This window comes from Copadichromis virginalis, linkage group LG23, assembly GCF_057382275.1.
Source record: "Copadichromis virginalis isolate Kocher_CV1m ecotype Utaka linkage group LG23, C_Virginalis_male_GT1.1, whole genome shotgun sequence".
Taxonomy (NCBI): Eukaryota; Metazoa; Chordata; class Actinopteri; order Cichliformes; family Cichlidae; genus Copadichromis; species Copadichromis virginalis.
The window spans coordinates 7,399,599-7,423,953 of record NC_140639.1 but is presented as its reverse complement, the minus strand read 5'-3'; the positions used below and the strand labels follow the sequence as shown (position 1 = coordinate 7,423,953).

General features: G+C 43.7%; 1 protein-coding gene across 1 annotated transcript; it reads right to left on the bottom strand.

Moving 5' to 3' along the window:
• Positions 1 to 1,236: 1,236 nt before the first annotated feature.
• prrc2c (proline-rich coiled-coil 2C) lies at positions 1,237 to 23,811 on the bottom strand. Its single transcript, XM_085447796.1, has 34 exons — positions 23,428 to 23,811; positions 17,220 to 17,389; positions 16,626 to 16,800; positions 16,328 to 16,437; positions 15,869 to 15,988; positions 15,268 to 15,566; positions 15,076 to 15,155; positions 14,729 to 14,865; positions 14,533 to 14,620; positions 13,765 to 13,948; positions 13,000 to 13,618; positions 12,735 to 12,907; positions 12,201 to 12,477; positions 11,890 to 12,100; positions 9,317 to 11,782; positions 8,509 to 8,669; positions 8,266 to 8,420; positions 7,797 to 8,181; positions 7,606 to 7,691; positions 7,327 to 7,521; positions 6,964 to 7,221; positions 6,326 to 6,418; positions 6,122 to 6,223; positions 5,848 to 6,019; positions 5,532 to 5,753; positions 5,280 to 5,401; positions 5,034 to 5,188; positions 4,717 to 4,948; positions 4,521 to 4,631; positions 4,212 to 4,394; positions 4,033 to 4,133; positions 3,679 to 3,805; positions 3,334 to 3,576; positions 1,237 to 3,242 (listed from the first exon to the last, which is right to left on the bottom strand). Exons 2-34 carry the CDS (start codon positions 17,332 to 17,334, stop codon positions 2,976 to 2,978), a joined length of 8,424 nt encoding a protein of 2,807 aa, XP_085303922.1. The 5' UTR covers positions 17,335 to 17,389; positions 23,428 to 23,811; the 3' UTR covers positions 1,237 to 2,975.
• Between the last annotated feature and the right edge of the window lie 544 nt (positions 23,812 to 24,355).

Here is a 24,355-nt window from a genome sequence, read left to right as displayed (position 1 = left end):
CACCACCAGGACCATGCAGCTCGACTGGCATGTCCCAACTTCTTCCAGCTCCCCCAGGATGACACATACACAGGCACTGCAAAGTTTGTCGTCTCTCCCAAAACAGTCTCAAGAGTGTGGAGATGGGGTGTTACATGATGGCACCTGGACAGGGCCGCATAAGGACCAGCATATGCTCCTTTGTGCAAGGAAGAACAGAAGCACTACCAAATTATGTCCAGAGGGCTACTGGTGGATATGTCCAACTAAACGGTTAGAAATTGATTCCATAAGGGTCTCATCGGGTTCTGCAATCCTTTAGTGAGACTTGTGTTCACAGCTGTAGATTATGCAGCTGAACTGGTATCTGCCAGAGAACATCACTGTCGACTTCACAGATGACAGCAGTTTAACCCAGAGCATCTGGTAGACGTTAATAAGTTGCCAGTTGAGCTGCTGCTCGCCACTTTCATTTGTACCAAAGCAGGTAGAATGGACAGCTCGATATCCCTGAAGTATAATATATGTTCAGCTGAACAGGTGTCTAAAGTCGTTGTTGGTAACACAGCTAAAACGGAACTGTTGTTTTTAGCTCATAAGCTGAGGTTTTCAAATTATATGGTTCAGGAAATATTACTTTAATACTACTAAAATACCATTCTAAGTCTTGGAAAACTGAAAGGGCTCAAAGCACTGCTGATTACTGGTGATTCAAATGAATAAAAACCAAGTCTTACCAATTAGCAAAGATTTAATCTAATTTTCAAATAAATAAAATGATATTTAGCATATTTGAAAGGTTTTTAAAGTACTTTCTCTCGAGACAAAACCCTGTTAACCTGGTCAAGCAGTGACTTTAACCCTCTCCAGGCAGGCGTTGCAGATTTGCAACAGTTAAATACTAACAACGTGATTACCCAACATACATATTTTATGAGTTTCTTTTACTCAGAAGTACCACTGCAGGACTTGGTTGTGCATTAGCAACAAAAAGTTTAATTTAAGCCTGAGAGGGTTAAGGGGTAATAAAACATCAGTGATTTACTGACCAGTCATAAGACCTTTCCATCAGCTCTTCAAAAGAAGGTGGAACTAGAAGAAAATGGGTTTTCCTCATGTAAGCTCTCCATTGTTCCCATTTAAAATGGTGTTTACTGACACCTAGTGGTCAGATGCAATCAAAACCAGAATTAAATTGATTAGAAATTTCACAGCATGATCATCGAAAAGGATTTGGAAGTAAAAAGCACACTTCACTGAAAAACATCTCAACAGTATATTATTTATTAGTTTCTGTAACCAAACCAAGAGAATGTAAATAAGACCGTACATATTTTAATACAGCGATGAAACCCCTGTACAAGTACAACAAAAATAAAATAAAATCAAAAACAAAACAAAACAAACAATTCATTACCCTCCCTCCCTAATCCCCCCTCCAGAGTAAGGACTTTTCCCTCAACCAGGGTAGACGTGAGGAGTCCCCTCACCACCTCAGGGCGCATACTACTGTACATTTCTGAAGGACCATTGTCACCACAACCCCAAGATGAGAGCATTGTGGGTGGGGCAGCCAGTGGAGGTGAGGCAGAGAGAAAACAGCACTGATTGCTCTCATCAGCAAAGACAACAAAATAATAATTGTCCTTCTGCCCAAACACTTCAGAATTTGAGGCTTCTCTCCCTCCGTCTTTTTTTATTTTTATTTTAAACTTGTTCTCCGTCCTGTTCCTGTTCCCTCTCGCCATAAAGGTCAATACACACACACACACACACACACACACACACACACACACACAAAAAGATTTGTTTTAAACGATCGGCTCACTGATTCCTCTACCCAGCCCTATCCTGCTAAACTCTAGCTAAACTCTAAAAATCAGTCAATAGCAGCAGGTCTCGGTGTTTGACAGTGAGGTGTGTATGTGTGTGTTTGTGTGATAGCAAGGATGGGTGTTAAAGCAGTGAATGGGTGTGTGTGTGTGTGTGACAGCAGCTCCTACACTGGAACAACTGCAAGTAGTGATCATACATCATCCATGTAAACCTGTAAATCCACTCAAATCTCAGCAATCTTAAAAAGGCTGCGACTTCATCTCTGCTCTGCTTTAACCTTTGGCTAAATAAACAGGAGAGTCCAGCTACAAGCTCTCCCTCTGTTTTTACCACACGCACAGACCCGACACACACCCACCCCAACACATCGGTAAAATCTCAGGCAAGGAGATGAGAGCAGAAGGCAGGAGCAAAGGCTCACAGGCAGACGAATCAAGAACTCAATCGATTATTAAAGTCAATCAAAAGCTGCGATTTTCACATTTCAATTCTGGTAAAAAAAAAGAAAAAACAAAACAAATGACAACAGGATTTCAGAATTCATATCTTCGAGCAGTAATCGGATCAAACCGTTGAGCGAGAGGGTGTGCACGCCTGCACGGATCTCTGGATTAGTTATAATGGGAGATTGGGGAACAAAACGTGTGCTTCACTAAATGACATCTTAAGATTGCTTCAACTACAAAATCAAATTTGATTCATTCTCTTGTTAACAAAACAGGGATCTGATATAATGTGTGATCCTATTTGGTGGGTGGGAGGGTAAACTGAACAGAAATGAGGAGCTATAAAAAATGGCAAACTCAGCAGCAAATTTCAGATTTCTCTCTCTCTCCCCCCAACTCTCTCGTCATCTACCGTCACAGTAGATTTCTATGGAACAGCTTGCTCAGCAACTTTACCGGCAGCTAAATGTGATGGAACAACCCAACTCAAATGCCCCCACCTACAGCGGGACAAGACGGGGGAAGGAAGATGAGGAAGAGGATTTTGTTTACACTCCAAAGGGCCTACTGTCAGTAACCACTACCATCTGTATCTCTACCCAACTCCTCCCCCACGCTGTCCTCGGGGCTGATGTGAGGTGGTGGCTGAGTGAATGGGGCTAGATTCACTCTTCCATCCTTTCGTTTCATTATCTGAAGAGGGTCAGAAGTGCTTTACTTTCCCTCCTCTGGTTTGATGGCCTGCGGCTTTATGGGGCCAGTCCGTATGGGCTTGGCCGTGGATGCGGAGGGTTTTTCAGAATCTGGGCGCTCGCCTCCTGTCTGGTGGTTTGGAGCTGATGTGTCAAGCGGGGGTTTTCCTCCTTGATCGATTCGAGATGCTTTGCTGGCTTGCGGGGCCTTGAGCTGCTGCTGCTGTTGTTGCTGCTGTTCTGAGAAGAACTTGTGAGTGGACTGGAGCACCTCAGCCCGCTGCTTTGCCTAAAGAGGGAAAGAAAAATACAAATAATTCAACTAATATATCCATTAGACTGCACAGGCTACTCCAACAAACAAATAACAGCAGACACACCTTTAGGTCCTGTTCAGCCTTTAGAGCTGCTTGCGTGCCTCTGGGTGCAAGGGTTGAGCCAGGTGGTCCCCGTGGGGAGTGGTGGCTGTGCTGTGGGTGCTGCGGTCTGGGGTGAGGCATGAGCCCACCGCTTACATTGGGTGACATTGGAGGGCCCATGGGAGAGCGCTGGACACCTCCAGCGAAGGAGTTAGCATGAGGAGGGCGAACCAGAGGAGAGACTATGCTGGGCTGAGACAGAAGCTGAATAAAAAGGGAGCAGAATAAACTCAATCATTTGGAATTAATAGTTCAAAATTAGTGCTTTATACAAGTTACCAAAGAAAAACAAAATTTGATTATTACCTGTGGGTTGAACTGGCCAGGAAAGTGCTGCGTCATTCTCATGCCGGCAGAGCTGGGCTGAAACTGCTTCTGGTAGAGCATACTGTTAATCTTGCTTGACTGGCTGCTAGGAGAGGTGGAGCTGGCCCTGCAGAGAGAAGTCAAAGAAACATTACAGAAACATGATATTAACAAAACCTATGAACACGCCTGAGAATAAGAAGCGCCTTAAGGTACATTTTTAGTTTGTGACACAGGAATATCTATATAAAATGACTGGTTTTCATTACAGTTTGTTCTCTTCTGTTTTGTCCACATTAAATAAGGCTTCAAATAAAAATGATAACAATGTTAACTGTACTTTTACGCATTTACCTGTAAGGACTAGAGGTGGGTGTAGTGCTCCTGCCGCTGACAGGAGGAGTCCCTGGCTTCACGTCCATCCCACTGCCAAATAGTTTCATATCCATGTCCATCTACAACACGTCACAATAAGCCACTGAGTCTCACGTAAAAACTTCTATTTAAATTGTCAAATACAGATGGTTCAATACCTTGCTGGTGGGAGGCTGCATCATGCTGTGGTTGGGGCCCATGATGCCTCGGTACGGCTGAGAGACTGGGGGCTGTCGGTTGATATTGGGGGGCTGGGTTTGGGGAGGAGTGGGAGGTAGTGCCAAGAGGGGCTGGCCTCCACCCGAGCCAAAGTTAGGCAGGGACAGCTGAGGGACCGTCACCTGGGGAGAAATTAAAACAATGGTAACCCCAAGTGAGAAGAAGAAAAATAAAGTGTGGTCCAACATTTAAAACCCAGAACAGGTTCATAAATTTATTATTATTTGTTATTTTTGCATGTAGGTTACCTGCTGCATTGCAGAACTGGGTGACTGTGTGTTGCTGTAGTAGCTACTCTGACCATGCTGTTGCACCTGCCCTGAGTACATGTTCGAGTGCTGATTCATTCCCTGTCGAGTCTGAACCAAAGGCACAAAAAAGTGAGATGAAATGCATGCATATACAAATTAATCAAATTCACTGTCCATATGATTTTCCGTTTACCTGCAGCAGGTGTGTATCAATGAGCTGAGACCCGCCCATGCCAGAGGGCTGGTTCAGCTGCGGCTCAAACAGAATGGGAATGTGCTGGGTGGAGGAGGGTTGTTGATAAGCCAAGTTGGACTGAGGCTTGCCCAGCTCAGGTGCCTGCACACCAGGATAACTGTGGAGGGATGGTCCTGAGAGCATCATAGAGGGCTGTGATAAGTTGCTCTGCATGAATGCCTGCTGGGACCTGATGGAAGACAAAACCAAAGAATGAGATGAAAGAAACAATGGCGGGAAGGGAGAAGCAAACTGAAAGCCTGTGATGCCGTTACCTGTAAGGCTGCAGTGAAGAGCTAAAGAGGTCCTGTGGCTGTGAGACTGGAGGGCCGGCGCCGAGTCCTAGTTGAGCCTGATGAGTGTGTTGATGCTGAGGCTGACCTTGCAGAGGAGCATATATAGGGATGGGAATCTGCTGCACGGCAGTTGGCTATAAGGTGGGGGAAGAAGAAAAAAATTAAAATAATGGTTTTGTCTTTTAATATTTCTCTAAAGACTTAACTGTATTGTTTTATTCCTACCTGTGAGAGGCCGGGCTGGAAACCTTGCTGCTGCGCCAGGGAAGGAGGAGCCAAACGAGGATGGGGTGTGCTGAAGAGGTGGCTAGTGTCCATGTAGAAGGCTGGAATCTGAGCTGCAGAACCTACACATGTTAAACATTACAGATCAATCACAGAAACACACACACACACACACACACACACACACAAGAAATCCACAAATATGTAATAACAAAACCTTTAAAATCTGTATAACAGAAGTTTTCCCCTCACCTGCTGCAGACTGAGAGACGTACACCTGTGGGGTCTGCTGTTGCTGGGGCAGGAGGGGAGGCACACAGCCAAGCTGAGAGAAGCTGCTGCTACTGCTGCTATTGCTAGAAGAGGACAGGCTTCCACCTTGCAGCTGCTGGGGCTTCACCTTACAGATGTTAGGGGGGTCAGAGGCTGTGGTGGTTTTGGTACTGAGGGACGATGTCGTATAAGTGGCAGAGCCTGCGAGGTGAAAATGATTAAAAGATGTGTTTTAACAAGTTTGCAAAAACAATACTGTGGGAAGTAGGATATGTTTGAGTGGGAGTTACATTACCTGATAGTGAGGTACTGGGGGTAACAGAAGCCACCGGGATCTGTGGCATGGAGGCTGAGGAGAAGGAGGAGTATGAGGAAGCGCAGGAGGTGATGGGGGATGAGGAGGTGGTGACAGGAGAACTCTTCTCCAGACTTGGAGAATTTTCCCATGCTTTGCGTGCGGATTCCATCTGAAGAGGTAAAAGAAAGAAAAAAAGTGTTTAAGTGATGGTTCAGAGAACAAAATTTTGCAGAAAATAATGTTGCTTAGAGTTTTCTGTACATCTGTGTACCTTTAGTGTTAGGTCAACAGTAGCTGGAGAGACTGTACTGAGACTGGAGCTCTGCTGGAGGGTCTCGCGGCGAGGGAGAGGCAATGAGTGCGGTAGTGCCACCTAAAAAACATAGAACCAGAGGGAGGGGAAAAAAAAGACGTAATCTCCTCAAATTAAAAATGGTGTGTAACATTTTGAGCCTGTGTAAAGACATATACTCACATTGGCCACTAAACTCTCTTCCATTTTGTTGCCTGCTGTGGGAACGCTGTCGGCCAATGACGAGGAGGGGGTGGTATAGTCAGTGACAGACTCCTGAGGGACAATTTAATATGAAGGCATTCATATTAAAACAGAGTAACAAAAGTACTATAAGTGTTAACTAAATGTTGTTCATGATGAAAAAGTAAAGAATTTTGGGGAGGAAAAAACATCACTGGTTAAGTAATAATTTGAATATTGTGCCAGCCATGAATGAAGTCCCAAATGAAGTCATTCAACAGAGTTTGAGGGACAGGATTTGATGCCCGGTGTTCTCTGATTTCCATTTGTAGTTTGCTTGTAGCCCAAGTGCTACTAACTGATCACATTTGAACAGACTTTGGTTGCCTGCCAGTAACCACAATGTGTGGTGAGCAAAAGATGGATGGTGTTTGCTTACATGCAGTCAATAATGACCTGATATTGTCTGAAGAGAAGTGGTTTCTTTATCATTGTATTTTTTTTAGCTCCATCTGTAAACAATAAATTGAGGACATAAACTAAACTCTCCCCCATTTCAGTAATCAGACTATATGGGTTAATTATAGCAGGACTTCATCTAGCTCAATGTGAACGGTTGTAAAACAGTTGTAGTATACCTTAGAGTTGCTGTTGTACTCTGCTGAGGGGACTGTGATCATGCCCTCAATGTCTCCACCCAGCTCTGGTACTGTGGTGTCGCTAGTGGGAGGACTGGAGTCTGCTGCTCTGCTAGCACCTCCTCCAGGTACTCCTCCCTCCATCCCATCAGCTTCTCCTCCACGTGCATCTTTGGCCTTACGATTTTTTAGAGAGCGCTCTTTACCAATGGGACCTGGCTTGTACTCCTTGGTTTCCACTGGTTCCATCTCTGGTAGCTGAGGAGAAGTGATTAAACATTTAGGCTGGAGTAAATATTTACAGAAATGACACAAGCCAGTGTCATTTAACACAAAACTGCATTTCTAGAAGACTATGTGTACCTTCTGTGTTTTGATTGGGCCAGCTCGAGGTTGTTTCTGTCTCTGTTCTTTGGGAGCAGGTAGTTTGTTTTCAGAGCCACTTTCAAGCAATGCAGGAACTCCATCACTGTCAGTGCTGCCTGCAGATGATGGCGCTCCAAACTGAATACTGTCTATCCCCAGCTCCACGCTGCCCTCCGCTCCAGGCTTTATACCCTAAAAAACACATGTTTCATGGTTTATCGTGTGACAAAAGCATTAAAACAATAAAGAGGAAGGTGCGAGAAGCATTTTACCTACCTCAGAGGAGACAGTACCAGTAAAGGAGGTAAGAGGTTTGTTCCAGGCACTCACAGAAGGTGGCTGGGGAGGGCTTATTGGACCAACTGGAATAAACATTGTATATTTTAGATTAGAAAGCCATCCACAATTCAACCAAAGATAATTTCAGGAGTCAAAAGATTAAGACCAAAATGAACTTTTCCACTCACGCTTCTTGACATCCGGAAGGACGGTACCACCCGCTACCTTGTTCTCCCACAATTCAGTACCCAGAGTACTGTGTGTCTGTGCAGGTGCAGGGGGTAGGCTCTTTGACGTGAAGTCTGCAGCAGCAGGTGGAACAGAAGGCAGAGGAGCCACTGTTCCTTCCAGAGTCTGAGGTGAAGCAGCAGGCTGGGAGGAGGCATGATGAGGATGTTGGGCAGCAGGAACTGAAGGCTGCTGTTGGGCCTGGGGGGCAGCAGCTACAGGAGGCTGAGACTGAGGGGCCTGTTGTTGTTGCTGCTGCTGCGATGACTGCTTTTTAGCAAATCTTGGTGGCAGCTTTCCTCCACTTCCTCTGCTCTTCTCACCGGGGCCTTTTTTACCCCAGTTCTGTAGGACATGTGTGGATATTAGTTACACACCTACATTTTTTTAACTTTAAACATTGCACCACACAAACTATCGTTCCCCCACCTGAGTAGTTTGCTCTTCTTTTTTCCGTTTCTCTTCATCCTGCAGACGCTTCTGTTGTTTTCGGGAGACAACCTCTGTGAAACCATCATCGTTGGCACTGGACTGTGGGTCCTCTGTGGTGGTAACCTCTGGGTGGTCATCAATAATCACAACACCTACAATAACAACAAATTTAACCTCAGTTTTCAAGTGATAAACAGCTCGAGTGCAGTACAGGCTTAATCTATGAGCATGTTTACTGACTGGCATAATTATTGAGATCAAACTGAGAAAGAGCATTCTCCTTGGGCTTCTTGGTGGCCTGCTTAGCTTCATCTTTGCGACGCGCAGGCTGCTCTTTTGCAGGTCGCTGGGCTGCTCCTCCAGGTGCTAGCGCTGCTGTCTCTGAGTTCTGGGCTGCAGGGCTGTTTCATTAAGAGACAAGTAGAAAGCAAAAACATTTAAACCTTTAATTCCTGTATATTTATGCAAAAAACAAAACCACAGGCAGCTTGTACAAGAAACAGTGAGAATCTTTCTGCTTTCCTTCAGAAACCTGAGACACAGTAAAAGTCTAAAAATACCACCAGTCTGATTCCGTATTTAGCTACTTTTATGACAGCCAATTATAGCATACTGATCACCAGAGTGAAGAATCCTTCTAAATAATTGCAGAAATAATGGCCCCTTTTAACAAAACTTAAAGCTCAAATACAAGGATTGAATTTAGTTCCTACATCCCATAAAACTGATTGTGTATAATAAATATACTATGATGATTATACCCCTTTCCTTTTTTAAATGCACTTCCAGTAGAAATTCTTCTGGAAATTTCTTTCATCTTAACAAGATCATTTCCAGATTTATTTACCAGGGAAAGAAACCCAGTCTTGAACTTAAAACAACAAGAACATGCCACTTCAAACTACTGCGATATTTACATTCTGCACTGGTGCTATTCAGTTGAACTCTTAATTAGGTATAATAACTACACAAATGGTTTACTGTTTGAAAATAAACTCTGTTCAACTTCTTTGTGCAAGTGACAAAAGCCTCATTGTCTCACACTCACCCTTTGCGGCCAGCTTTGGCCCCTCCTCTCCTCTCTCCCTTGCCCCCTGTGTAGCTGCGCCCTGGTTTGGCTCCACTGTTGCCTCTACGATTCTGTCTCTCTGTAGGCCTCTGACTCGAGAAGCTCCTCTTGGCTCCAGGAGCTCCATCACGTTTTGGTGTCAGCCCTCCATCAGGTGAGCTTTTACTGGGAGTCAAAGAGCCCTGGGGTGGTGCAGGGGCTGGTGCAGATGCTGTAGCTGCTCCATTAGCAGGCTCCACTGCTCCTTTCTTCTCTTCTCGCTCTCTCCTTTCATTAAAGTCACTGCTCTCAGAAGCAGTTTCCCATTCCTCATTCGCCTGATCTGACGAGTTCTGATTTGACAAATCAGGCGACTTGGTACCAGCAGCAGTAATAGTGGGACTACTTGTATCAGGCAAAGGCGCTTCTAAAGGAGACGGCAGGTCAGGTGTGGGCATAGAGGCTGCCGTTTCTGCAGGCACAGTTAATGGGGTTCCTGGAGCTCTAGAGAGAGTTGGGGAGAGGGGGATTGGGGCAGTTGCAGTGCTGGGCACAGCAGCAGCAGGAGGCACTGAGGGTAAAGAAACAGGGGGACTGGGGGCTGACTCTCCACTAGCCAAAACTGCAGCCTCACGCTCCTTTAAACGCCTAAAGCGGGGCGGTTTATCTTGCCTTGGGGGCCGTGCTGGTCTAGATCGACGAGGCCTCTCTCTGCTACTTTGAGGACCCCCCTCCCCAAATTTCTTCCCCTCAGATTTTGGGGGTCGTCGGTCAGTAGGAGGATTGTCAAATCTTGATGTGGACTCTGCATCTTCAGGCCTGAATGTCTCCATGGGTTTAGAGGGCCACTGGGACGAAGGTTCTCTGGGTGCTGGTCGTCTAAGAGGGGCTGAGCGTGGGCCTCCACGCTCCCTCGCTCCACCTCGTCTGCTGTATAATCCCCCTCTTCCTCGCCGAGAAGGCTCTCCTTTAGGAAGGAATCCTGGTTTGGGGCGGCTTTCATCATCTGCTCTTGATCCAACCTTTTCCCCCATGTGAGGTGGTCCAAAGCCTGGCTTGTGAGATACTGAGCGGCCCTCCCCAGGGAGCTCTCTTCTCAGTGGACGGCTAGGTTTGGTGCTAGGCTCACGGTCAGATGGTCCAGTATCACTGGCAGACTCCCTCCCGCCTTCACTTTCAGAGTCTGTGTCTGAACCACGGCGCCGTCTACGTTTTGGTATAACCTCAAAGTCCGAGCTCTCACTTCGCGTTTCACTTTCCTCCCTGTTGCGAAAGGCAGCAGCACCTGCAGCAGATGGTAAATCTGAGCGTGATCGGGGCTCTCGATAGGGGTATTCTGCCCGGCTTCTACCCCGACTCCCCCTGCCTCTACCACTGTAAGTCCCACGGTAGCTTCGTCCTCTGGAATAATACTCCCCTCGACCACGACCTTTGAAATTTGAGTCTGCCGGCCATTCTCGCTCTCTGTCCTTATCCATTTCCTTCTCCCGCTCTCGTTCCCTCTCTCTTTCCTCTCGCCCCCTCTCTCTTTCCTCTCGCCGGTAGGAACGTGGAGGGAGGTTGGACTCTTTCCGAGAGGGCAGTTTGGGTTCTGGATGTTTCTCATTGCTGGGTGCCTTTTCCACCTTCTCCTCCTGAGAAGAAGAGGTGGGAGCCCCAGAAGAAGGCTGAGAGTCTCTGGCCCTCTGATGGGCAGTTGGAGTTTCCTCCGCCTCTGCAGTTTCTCTCTTTCCCTCACCGTGAGGCCTGGAGTCTTCTGATACAACAGCAGCTGCAGATGGAGCTTTGGACGACTGTTCCTTTTTGGGCCTATCCCCTCTTTCCCCTCTCTCATGACGCTTCTCTCTTTCTTCTCTTTGCTCCCTCTCTTCTTTCATGTCCCTTAAGACAGGTTTCTTTATTGGCCCAGATCTACGTGCAGGTCTGTCTCCTCCTGGTCCTTCTCTGCGTCCAGCTCCTGATCTTCCACCCCACCGCAGCTCAGTCTTCTGCTTGCTGGGTGCTGGCAGAGGCAACTTCTCTTGTTTGTGTAATCCATCAGCAGGAGGGGTAGCTCTGTTATTTGTTACAGCAGCCTGAGAGTAGAGCTCATTCTGGGGCTTATCATCAGTTCGTTCCCCTGCTTCCTGTATCTCTAGTGATTTTGTTCCCAGGGGTAGCCCGTCAAACCTAGGCTCTTCAAGCTTAAGAGAGTGGCTGGAGCCCTGTGAGACATTTCTCTGGAGCATGGCTTGGCCAAGAGCTTCTACCTCCTCCCCACTTGGTAAGCCTGGCTCCTCTGGGTCAAAACCTGTGCCTACAGGGACTCTGTCAAGAGGTCCTGGCAAGTCTTCCGGGCCCTGCGTAAATGCTGATAGAGACTCTGAAGGGTCCCGGAAGAAGTTACTTTTACGAGAGTCCAATGAACCGTGATCTTGGGGATAGATAGCTGGAAGACCCCTGTCCAGATCCAAACCAGAATCCATCCTATAAATAAAAACACCAAATTTTAATTGAGATGTTTAAAGCATGAAAGAAGTTAATTACCAATTACTTCCATTCATATTTTTTTCTGTCAATTAATATTTTTTAACCTTTGCTCCTTGTTATCATCCCTTCCTTTTGGAGGAGTCACAGAAGGTAATGGCTCCGACTGTGGGTATGGGTCTGATCCCCAGACCATCCGTGAGTCTGAGGCCAGGCCGTGGTCACGAACTGGTCGGGTTAAGTGGTCAAATGAATCCGAGCTAGAGCTTGAGTTGTCCCCTGGCTCCCTGCGTACAATCTGCTTAGGTGGCATCCTCCCTGAAGTTGACAAAAGATGTACTTTGAAAAAAAACAAAAAAAACCCCACACAGCAACACTTATCACACCCACACCAAATTTATTTTGCATATCTACTTACCAGGGTGAATGTTAGTTGGCATGTCCATAGGTGGCCGGCCTGACATCATCCGAGGGTCCATGTAGGACTGCATCATAAGCCAACGGGGATCAAATCCCATGGAGGCCAAGTGTTGGTGGTGAGGGCCTATGGGTTGGTACATGGAGCGGTGCTGTTGTTGCTGCTGCTGCTGCTGCTGTTGTTGGGCAGCTGGAACGCTGCCACCACTTGAGGGAGACACAGAGCCCCCACTCTGCTGTTGCTGCTGTTGTTGCCATTGCTGCTGCTTCATCTGTTCCTACAAGTGCATTGAAGAACATTTAAGAAATGTTAAAAAAAAAAAAAACAAACCTCAAGCCAACTTAACCCATCAAACAGACACATCTTATCAAATTATTCTACCAAGCGCTCAACCTGATCACCATATGTCACAGTTAAAGCTATTGCAAAGAAACAGCTCAGGTGTGGAAATGTTGCTTGACAGGCCTTCTAAGATCCCCAACTAGCCTATGGTACAACCAGATAATGATTTACCAAGTAAGGCCAAACCCTTACCTGCTGTCTGAGGAATCGAGGTGGTAAAGACTTCTGAAACTGTTTGGAATAGCCTGAGATGACAGAAGGACGCATAGCAGCTGCTGCCTCCCCTTCCAGCGGTGATTGTGCAATAGGGACTTCATCACCAGCAGGGGTTTCCTTGTGAGGCAAAGACATGTGGGGCTCATCCACTGTGGAAAAACAAAAACAGTATTGGCATTAATTAACAAGTGGTAGTCAGATAATTTTTTTGCAACTTGATCATTGTTCAGAGTTAGCTTACCTCTGTTGTCCTCCATGTTAAAATAGTCTCGGATTGGCACTGAGGTCCTATCAGTTTGGTTCTCGTCCATTATGGGACCAACCTCAGCCAAGGAGGTCTCTCCCTCGCCCTGTGGCTGCTCTGGAGCTAAGGCTACAGGTCTCTGGACAGGCGGGGTGGGCTGACGAGGCAGGTGAACCTCTTCCTCAGCATTTGGTTCTGCTCTCTCTCGCTCCCCTCTCTCAGGTAAGGAAGTCTGCATGACTGTGGCTTGTGATTGTGAAATTGGGACTGAAGGTGCAGGACTAGAAACAGGAGGAGTTGATAAAGATGCTTCCTCACGGGGAGCTCCTGCCTCATCATTGGTGGTCTGAGCAGGGGAAGGCTTGCCCTCATTAGCCTGGCGGTGTTTTTCATTTAAACGTTTAAGTTTTTCAGCACAAGCAGCAAGTCGTTGCTCCTCCATCCGGCGTTCCTCTTCCTCTCTCCTCCGTCTTGCTCGCTCTACAGCTTCAGAAATTTCAGAAGACTTTTTCCGTTTTTGCCGCCAGGCTTCAGAATCCTCCTCAGCACCAGGTGCCCCTGCAGCCTGTGCTTTGCCCCCACGCTGAGCTCCACCACCACCAGAGCGACTGCCAGCCTGAAAAACGGAGAATAAAGTCATAAACAAAGTGATCACAGTGTTGTTACGTTCCCCTAAACGGGTCCAGGCGGTGAGGGGGGAAGTAACAGTGTTAATAAAATTAAGACATGATAGTAGGCTTCTGTAACTTGCACATGCTTTACCTGGAAGTCCTGTGTAGCAGCTGATTTGTTATATTGCCCCATACTCCCAGGTGATGGGGCTCTGGGATCAACACTCTCAGCCCATGAAGCTTTACTTCCTCCACGGTCCTCAGATCCCTCCTTCCAGCCCTCCTGACCGTCCGTTGGCCGAGCTCTCATACGATCCACTTTACCCAGCCATTCCCTGAAAAGAAGATAGTTAAGTAAAAAAAACAAAACAAACAAACACCTAACACGCATGCCCAATTTTCAACTAACCTGAATTGCTAGTTTCATTAATGACTTCACCACAAATGCAGCCAAACTTCCATTTAAAATAAAAAAAATGTTTTATTATTTCACTTTGCATAAATTATTTGCCACTTTGCCCATCAACAAGTGACAATAATGCTTCCATTAAACAACCATTCTCATGCTGTGGCCTCCCAGCAATATGTGAATATCAATTTCTTTCTTTGCTCATGGAAGTGAATGAATCGTCAAGCGCTGTAAATCATCTTTAACAACTGCCCATTACTGCACTGTTTTATCGTGTATTGGTCCATTTACCAACAATCATTCATAATGTTGTCCACCTCATTCAAATGCATACGACTGTTTCCCCTACTGTAGCCATCTGTATTAATCATAAGTTAATAAAACTTTGGACCAACTCAGTTCAAATTTTGCCAATACTGGGAAACACTTGTGTGGTGCAAGTGAAGAACACAAAAAGTAAAAGCAGGATATAGTAAATGAGTAAATGAATATATTAAAAAAAATGCTAACCAGTTTTCTCCCTTGTCTTTAGCAGCTTGGTTCTCCTCATCATCACTGAAGTTAAGTTTCTCAGTGTAGTCCACCTCCATCTGAGCTCCTGAATTGCAAAATAGACATGACTGATAAGAAGCTAGAATTATCAGAGACGCACAAATTTCTATTACAATTAGATGTTGTCATTTATAGAAGATATAAATCTACTGACCTGCCCAGCCCTCATCAGCATCAGTGTCCAAGTTGTCGAGTTCCTTCAGTTCAGTTGCACTGATAATAGAGGGTCTGTCTGGGTCTTGAAGCCAGGATTGTGGGGGTGGCTGCTGAGGTCGTGCTGAACGAGGAGCCCTGAAAAATAAAGGAAAGTTGATTTTTAAACCTAACAAATACATAAATTACTTGTGTACACAATGTGCTTCTGTGATCATGTAATTTGTGTAGCAATGATGTTAATGTTTCATGTTTAAAATAATCCAAAAATACCGTACTAATAAAAACTCAAAATTGATCTTTTTTTTTCTGCAATCCAAGTATCAAGCGCTTATCCCTTAAACTCACTTTGCCCCATCTTGTGGTACAGGGTATCTGAAGTTCCCCTGCCCTGCACCAAAGGACATTTGTGGATAGGCGTGGAACATCTAAATCACAGAGACAGCAATCAACACACAGCGTAAAGAAAAACAACCACTAGTTTTTGCAGTTGTGATATTTTTGTTTTGCCCATCCAGAATATGTAACAATATTACGTACATAAGGTGGCATCATGCTCCTGAAAGCAGGGTCAAAGTGAGTTGGTACGCCAGCAGGAGGCTGTTGGCCTCCATTAACTTTAGGTTGAGGGGGGCCAGAGGGAGGTAACCTCTCCCTGGGATCCTTCTTCTCCCTTTGGCCATCAGTGGTTGTGTTTCGGCCAGGTTCATCAGCTTCGACAGGTGGCGTAGAGGTACCAGGGGCCGTGCTACCCTCCTCCACAGCCCTGTTCTCCATCTCCGGGGGGCTAGGTGCAGTGTTCAAATTCCTGCCGCCACCCTCACGCCAACTGCCAACATCTACCAGGACAGACAGAAAAGAGGTTTTAATTGTCTGATTACAGTTAGGAATCTTTTAGACCAGGGGTCTCAAACTTAAATGAGCTGTGGGCCACTGCTGGCACTGTCATTTCATTGGAGGGCCACTGTAGTGTTCAAGTAGTACAAAAAACCAAAACCAAAAAACACCAAACAAACAAGAAAACACCCCAAAATATTTCAAAAAGTGTAGTTTTTTTTTTTTTTTAAATATTGTATAACAAGAGAAAACTGCAAACGTGAATGCAATCCCCCCCGTTCCCCCGTCGTGGCTGTGTCCATACTTTGAGGTCTAAGGCTTGGGCCTGGTCCATAAGGCTCCTCTTCTTGACCGTCCTTGACCTCACCAGCCGCCTGCAAGCTGGGAAACTCCTGGTGAAAATGGCTGCTCACACGGGGAGAACCTGTCCAGGACAAGCAGATCATTATAAATGTGAAGAAATCACAAGGTTAAATATATAACAGTCATTTACAGATGCACTGAAGGGTCTAATCCGCAATTTGGTACACAGAAGTTCTACACCCTAACATTACATTATGCAGAGTTCAAATGATCTGCATTCCAAGCGGACTATAATGGCAGACTGAGGATTGGGACTTTGTTTGGTGAACACAAGTAGGGAATGTGCTGGATACTGTTTACAATCTTTTACATAATTTCCTAGCACAACCATGGTGTACACATAGATAATAGTTTTTTGAGCAGGTGTAAGGCTTACGGAGCAAATGGTACGCATATTTACCGTCTAGCTGTGTCTGCTTGCTGTTTGCCCAGGAACGACTGCCCCCAACAGAAAGGTCCTGTGGCTGGACCACTGCTGGTTTGTTTTGAGGTGGTGGTGTCTCCTGTTGCCTATGGTACATAAAAACAGGGTAAAGCTTTCAACAACATGAATCTGAAATATGAATGGTACTTCACTTTATATTAGATAATTACAGCTACTGTTAAGTAACTTGGGGTAAAACGTTTAGACTATTTTCCTCTGTATGAAAAAAACAAATGTGGATCTAAGATATTTAATGCAAGCAAGTTAAATGCACCTCTCCTCCCCGGCTTCAGTTCGAGATGCCCATCCACTGCCGTCTTTGGGGACAATGTTGACGTTGGGATCGTTTCCCTTGTTCTCTGCTTTCAGGCTGGGGAGGTTGGCCGGAGGGGGCATGCGCCGGCTGACAGCAACTTTGCCCAAACTCTGGAGCCCATGTCTGGCAGCCACTGGAATGAAGAAACATTATGCAGAAGATGATCAAGATTAGGATATTTTGCCCCCCTGAACTGCTTTTAAACAATGTTCACATGAGTAATAGGGGTCAGCTTGTTTGACTTATTTTGGATTTATTCATAACACAGCTGTCACACTGCTCCTCATGCAGCCTGCAGTGTAGTCCCAACATGTCAGTGATAAACTTGACAATTAAAAAGAACACAGACAAAAGATACCCGTTTGTTTATATGCATTCTCTCTGTATAATTCTTTATCTGAAGTATACCAACAAACAACCTCATAACTGCCTATGAACATGAATATAAAAACAGTTAAGCCAAATCAAAGATTCATCGAGTACTTAGAATAATTAGATTAAAAAAAATATCCTACAATTCTTTGCTTCCATGCTTTATTACTGGAAGCTTACCTGCAGTTTTCTGGGTTTCCAGAGATTTGCCTTTGTAGGTGTTGAAGAGGCTAAGGGTTGCATACTTTGTTTTGCCATCCTTTGCCTTGGTGCTCTGCCCTGACTTCTCGGACATTTCGCTGGAAACTCATTGAGTCTGGTCCTTTGGCCTCGCCCCCAGAACCAGCCTCCTATAGCACAAGGGAGAGAAAAATAAGATCAGAGAAGAGACCCCCCCCCCCCAAAGTTTATTGGCTAAAATACCAATGTGTTTGACTTGGTATTAAATTTAAAAGGGGTTTTCCCTCCAGGGACTACGTTAACACTCATAATGAACTTGCATGAACCCTGATCCACCTAGTGAGCAGATCATCTTTTAATGGTCTGCCAAATTGGAAGTAGGGCTGCCACAAACGATTATTTTGATAGTCGACTAGTCACCAATTATTTTTGCGATGAGTCGACTAATCAGATCATGCACCCATTGGACATAAAATGTACAACTTATTGCACCAGCATCTGCTACTCTTATATAACTATCATTAGCTTACAGCTTTAAGTGTGTAAGGTATGTGCTAACTAAAAATAAAGACAAGATGATAGTTTATTAAATTTTAATGAAATGTGCAGATTGTTTCAGTGGAGTTTAATAAACTCAGCCGTGTGCTCCTTGCCATCTAAAATATAACAGGACATCGGAGTATATTCTCGAGCATGTCACACTTACACTCAGCTGTGTAAAAACGATAACTTTAATCTCAGCCAAACTGATTTACTCAGGAACAGATGAAATACTAAAAAAAGCCAAACAATATAATTTTTAAGTTATCCAAGTCACTCATATATTATGTTTAACCCAAGTAGCGAAAGAGTGTGGTGGGTTTGAAAACGATTTGCCGCGAGTCCGGTGTTCTCACGGGCTCTAGTGAGCCTTGAACCCCGGTTAGCTATCGAGCTGGTGGGTAAAAGACGTCTCCAAAAACGTCGGAGCGCTTTGGAAAATATGTGGTCTCTTGATAAACTGAGCAAATATTTGAGGTTTACACAGTTATATTCTCGCCTGAAAATCTGTTAAGTTTATTTTGTGACCATGAAAGAATAATAAGAGTAATATTAAAACCAACTAGCTGCCACCATTGTTGAAAACTGAGCAGGGCCGCGCTATGAATACTGGGACACAGCTTCTTCTTCTTCGGGGTTTAACAGCAGGTGGTATCCTTGTACATGCAGTGCTGCCATCTTCTGTTTCTGTCCGTTATTAAACTCTTAAATCCTACTACTTATTCCAGCGTCTTTTGGGATCTTACAAAGCTTCAAACGACGCGTCGACTATTAAATTACTCGTCGACGATTTTGATAGTTGATGTAATCGTGACTAGTCGACTAATCGCTGATAATTGGCGTCCGTCTTGTGTCAGTGACGTAAAAGGCGGATTTAATGCGACATGACCGTTCAAACAGCAGTCGCTTTCTAAAACATCGGATATGTATCGGATTCAGTACCACATACGAAAGTGACCCAGATCGGATTTGAAAATATCGGATTTGTGCCGTTCACACTGTCATACCATGATCGGATATGGGTCGCAGAGGGTAAAGAAAAATCAGATTTGATGCGCTTTTGCCTGCAGTGTGAACGTAGCCATAATGACTTTTATCAAAAAAAAAGAAAAGAAAAAAGAAAAGAATACCCACCAAAACCTTTTAGTAGTACAAAGACAACATAAGAAATGACACAAGAAAAGGCACTCTGCTCAGTTATGGCAATGGGGCGATGACAGGAAATAGAGTAGGATTTAAGATACACAGTTCAGTAACCAAGAAAAGGAAACACCAGAAAGTGAATTGGAGTGAGCAGCTCCAAGAACAGAGAGGCGACACATTTACAGCTGCAGTGTCTTTCCTATGTCACACAAAGGTCATTTATTATTAACGGGGGAAGTGGTGTAACATAGTCTGTAAGTGTGAGATTATGTTGGTGTGTGTATGTGCGCGCTTGGGGGAGCCGACAGCTCAGATCAGTCCACACTATTCAAAATGCTGCCGGTGAACACCAACAAACTAACTTAAAAGGAAAAAAAAAAAAAAAAAAAAAAAAAAAAAAAATCATATTCAGGACAATGTGGCTCTCATTTTACAAAATACTTTCAAAAAGATTTCCTCTTATTTTCTGTAAGTATGAGAGTATGAACATTACCCCTGGTTTCTGTAGCGATGGTAGCCAATACAAATCCATAGTGCCTTTATTAAACCAAAAACACATCTCCATTCTGTTCAGTTCAGCTTATTTATTCATTTTTAAAAAGAAACCTTTTTATTTTTTGTTGGTTTCTTCATTCTTTTTCCTCCCAACTTAGACCAGGTTTATTAATTGCCCCAAAATAGATTTTATGACTCATTTTAGAATTTTACATTTTTTCCCCAGAGGCACCCACAATCAGTTTATTAGCGGACAATTCTTCACTCAAGCTTTTTGTTTGCTGGACACATTTCTATAAGGGCAGTTCTCAACTTCATCCAGCTGTTTCCTCAAAAAGGATCTGTCTAACCAAACCCCCTCGCAGGTAGAGAACTGGCATCAGGTGCCACTAACTCCAAGGTGATTGAGTAGGAATCCCTCTGCACGAGGGGAGGTAAAAAAAATAAAATAACTATCAGTAAAGGCCTTCATGATGACTTATGAAAGCAAGATAACAGATGTAAAACAGCTATTGTGGTTAATCCTTTTTGTGTCCCTCCAGTGATGCTCTTCTTTTATCACTTATAAAGTGATAAAAGGGGCTACAGTGGTGACAAATTTTGACAGGTCCTATTAACCTGAGATGATAAGAATAACACAGGGGAAACTAAATCAAGATTCTTTTGTTAAGCTCATTAATGAATACAATTTTTCTTAAACGTTCAACAAGCACATTTATAAAAATCCAAAGTCCGAAGTTACTCAAGAATGAGCTCTCTACACCAAATGGGGTAATTTAGTATTTAATATGTTGTGGACTTGCTCTTAATCAACATTCACTTAAAGAGACTATATTGTAAGAGTTTTTGAATGATTATATTAGGAGTGAGAGAGAAAGATTTGTAATAACATCCCAGCTCTCCAGCCCTAATTTGTCTAGCCTGACCTCCAGTGCAACCCTGCACACCTGCAACTGCTCTGCATTAGCGTTTACACGCATGAGCTCTTTTCTTCCCCTTATTAAATACTCAAACTATCAGCACTTTGGCATTTCTTTTGTGCATCAAATAGTTTGTGTGCAGTTCTCAGAGATTTTGACGGTTTAATGAAGGTAAAATTACTGAGTCTAGATCAGATATTTATTAAATAATAAGATCAGAATCATTTGACATGAAACATTAGAAAAAAATAATTGGCAATTAACTGTAAAATGTTCTTTAACTAGCTTTTTTCCTGAGTTGAATTTTAAAAAGAGTGAGATAAAACAGGTTATTGGCAACTGATGTGGCCCCAAAGTTGCCCGCAAACACAGAAGAGGGGAGACCAAAGTCAGCAGCAAAGCTGTAGTTCCTCTCATTCTGAGGATTACTACTGCAGTAACAAAATCACCACAGGGCAACATTAACACCAAGTTTCACATCAGAGCAAGATCGGTCCAGTGCTTCACTATTAAACATAATACAGCACAATAATAGTTCATCTTAATTGTTTTTTTTTTTTTTTTTTTTTAAATAATCGCTGGAAGCCCAAATTCTTAATTAAAAATAAAACTATTACTCGCTCAGCTCTAGCATGTTGGCAGTGAAAATATTTTCCTGTTCTGGATAACAAAGTTAATAAACAAAGATGATGTTTTTGACACATTTGAGAAGGCATTAATAACTGTCGCCACTGTGCTTACACTTGAAAGTAGAGCATAACTAATTAACAAGACATTTAAACAGTGCTGCCCTCACTTGACAGGAAAAGACATACTTAAACTAAATATGCCAGGTAACTACTGGGTCTCAGATGTTATGCTGCCACCTGCTCCCCTCTAACATTGTGACAGGAAGTTGTAAACAGGCAAGGTGGATAAGAAAGTGGTGTGGTTCTGCAGTGCAAAATCAATTGTTGTATGCTGGTTGTGTCAGAGTAAACTGCCATACAACCACTTAACTAGAACAATGTATACACACATTATGCAAGCACATGTGGACATTATTCTGCAATGAAATATGACTAGAGTTCAAAATTGCTCATAAATCCACACTCAAAAATTAGGAACACTATTGGTTTTGTGTGGTTATTGGCACTCTAAATGAAGGTTAGGACAAGGGATGCGCTGATCTGACATTTGGATTAAATAATGGTCCAATAGAGACTCCGGTGTTGGTAACAATAAGCTGAGCAGTGTGATTTCTCTCAACTCGAAACTGGACAAGTTTAATTTGTGCATCTCTAGTAAAAATAATTTTTTTAATTTGCAAGACTCCCTTTTACAGGTGAGCTCTACTTGCAAGTTTAGTAGACTGAGGTTACGTGTCTGTATATTGCTGATGTCTACACCATTCTGTTTGCAGCGGGGCTAGATGATTAATTTGGTCATAATGCAATTGCAATTTTGATTTACAGCAATAATACAACTAAATAAACGTTAGAATATGATTACTACTACAAAGCATTTGTTTTGTCTCTTCTTGATAGCAGTACTTTTTCACCTGTAATGTGACTAACAGTCTTGTTCTTGATGGTCCTCTATGTTTTGCACTGTAATGGTGCAGTTTAAAAAAAAAAAAAAAAAAAAAGGAAGAAGAAAAGAAAAAGAAGAATCTACACTGGCCATAATGGGCTACAATTTATATATACACCAGTCAAAGTTAGAGAAAATGCAGAGAATACAGAAAATATTAAACCCTTAATAATGCAAGCCCTGTCAACAATCGACTTTGCCAGCAATATCTGTCAAATAATAACCTGCCACATGATATGGCCCATAAATAGAAAACATTAATAATTAGAACCCACTCAGCATCTATCAACTGACATTCACATTGGTCAGGGCCAATGAAAGAGGCTTAAGTAAGCCATTATTAATGACTGCTTAGTGTTTTTGGCACAGTGAACATAAAGCTGGGTGAAAGGACTGGAAATTATTATGTTTATTCAATGGCATCAATCCTAATGAATCCATTTCCTTTGGGAATTGTCTGCAATTCCATTGTGCCCATAAGAAGGTGAAGTATGGTTTTGTTTTCAGTATGAGGATGGGTAGGTGCTTAGATTGGACATTCAAATGAATTAAAGTCATGTCATGGGATTAAGTGGTGTGATAAAAAAGTAAACTGATATCAGTCCCTTTAAAGTTGTTTTTTTTATGCCAAATGAAGGATAAAAATAACTTCTCTTTATCTTTATAAATCACTGCTTCCCAAAGACTGTTCCCTTCTTGTCCCTGTGCCTCTCTGATCAGGCACCATCACTGACTGGTGGATCAATAAGTACTACTCTAATCAATATTTCCCTGAATGGCCTCCTTGAAACCATTCAGATGTAGACCCATTACTAATCTAAAACGCATAAGCAGAAAGCATCACCATGAAGCCAATTAATTATCTTCCAAGTATTTTCCACATCCAAGAGATGCTTATGAATCATATGGAGTCTTAGACAACTCAACCCTGCCAACATGCATACTCACAGAGTAAAAATGTTCTTTACGACCACAATTCGTTAAATCTGCACCTCATCATGGCTGGAAATGAAAGCAGTGCGCTAAAGTTTCATTTTAACATAAAGGAAAATAACACCAGGACATGTTCCTTGGTTAAATGCCAGATCAGATATAAAGGTTTCACTGTTCCGTGCAGTTTACTTTTCTTAAATTACTGCCATTCATGAATCTGCAGGCCATCTCTCCCCATGAATCGACCCTGTGGTGGGCTGGGTGGCTCATACCGGCAGGGGAGTGCAGGCCCTATTCGCCGGAACTCAACCAAACCGGGCTCAAATATCACCTCACTCTCACAAAAGCTAGGCACAAAACCGCCAACATTATAACGCAGCCAACGGGCCAGCTTTTAACGTAAAATGTCATTATAGGTGGCGTTTGAAAGCAGGCCGTCAGCTTGCACGGTTTAGCACAGTTCCGTTTCTTACTAGTCGCCATCACCTCCACTTCCAGCCCGTCAGTGGCCAAAGCATGCTAACCAGCTAACGCTGTGTGCACACCAGCCCATCAGTGACTGAACAAAACTTCACACTTTCAACTTGCATGACACACAGACCCACCTGCCACCGCCGGTGCCTCCTTTATCCTTTCGGGTGCTGTACGGCTTTACTTGAAATCCGGTTTCGGCCTGGTTTGTAGTGGACCAGTGAGTGTCTGGCCGGCGGATTACAAAAGCTGGCTAGCCTGCTAACCCAGTTCGGCTAACGATGGTTAGCTACTCCGCTCGCTGGCTGCCAACAAACCGCTCTCCACATGCGCGGTCCTGCACTTTCTGTCTTCTCCGCAGTTTCACGCCACCGGTCTCTTCTCGTCTGCTCGGCCGTTACAGCGGGAACCGGTTCGCAGTCTTCTCGTGGTTCCGTATGTCTCCCCACCCGTTATCTCGTACCAGACCGTTTTTGTAGTTGAGTGAGGCCCCGCTCGCGCCGCGGCCTGTCTCACAATCAAAGATGGCAGACCGCGGTTGCCAGATATGCTTTCTGACATCCCCCTCTCTAAAAGCTTCTCACATCCCGTGCAGGTGCACCAACATTTGATTGAAATTCCAGATTTCAGATTTTATATTAAAAAATTATAATTAATTGAGATGATAATTGAAAAATTCTGAGGTATCCTTTTTTTACGCTGCAATTAAATTGTTTTCTGTTATACTGAGTTAAAATAATACAACATGTAAGTATTACTGAACCTTGATTTGTTTATGATCACAATTAACCAATCCCCCATAACTATCTTATTTCAACTAGATCTTGACATCGTCTATAAATATATTTAAAAAAAGTTTTAATGTGCAACAATATCCCATCTAAAAGCACAAGCATACACTGCATATGTTGCACAAACCTGATATCTGTTCATCTTCTACAGAGACAAAAACCCGTTATAAATGTATAAAAGGGTCACCTTAAGTCCAACTTTCAATTCTCTGTAATATATCAGGATATTTATTTATTAGAACTATCTGGATTATTAGAGCTATTTTGTAAT

Bases quoted from the DNA above. Each gene is read 5' to 3' on its own strand.
- prrc2c (XM_085447796.1), bottom strand. From the start codon at position 17,334: ATGTCCGAGAAGTCAGGGCAGAGCACCAAGGCAAAGGATGGCAAAACA. The intron at 14,866-15,075 runs GTGAGTTTAAGG...TTTATTTTTCAG, and splicing joins GTACCACAAGATGGGGCAAA to GGCTCCTCGTTCAGCACGAC. The intron at 4,632-4,716 runs GTAAACGGAAAA...CCTTTGGTTCAG, and splicing joins TTGATACACACCTGCTGCAG to ACTCGACAGGGAATGAATCA.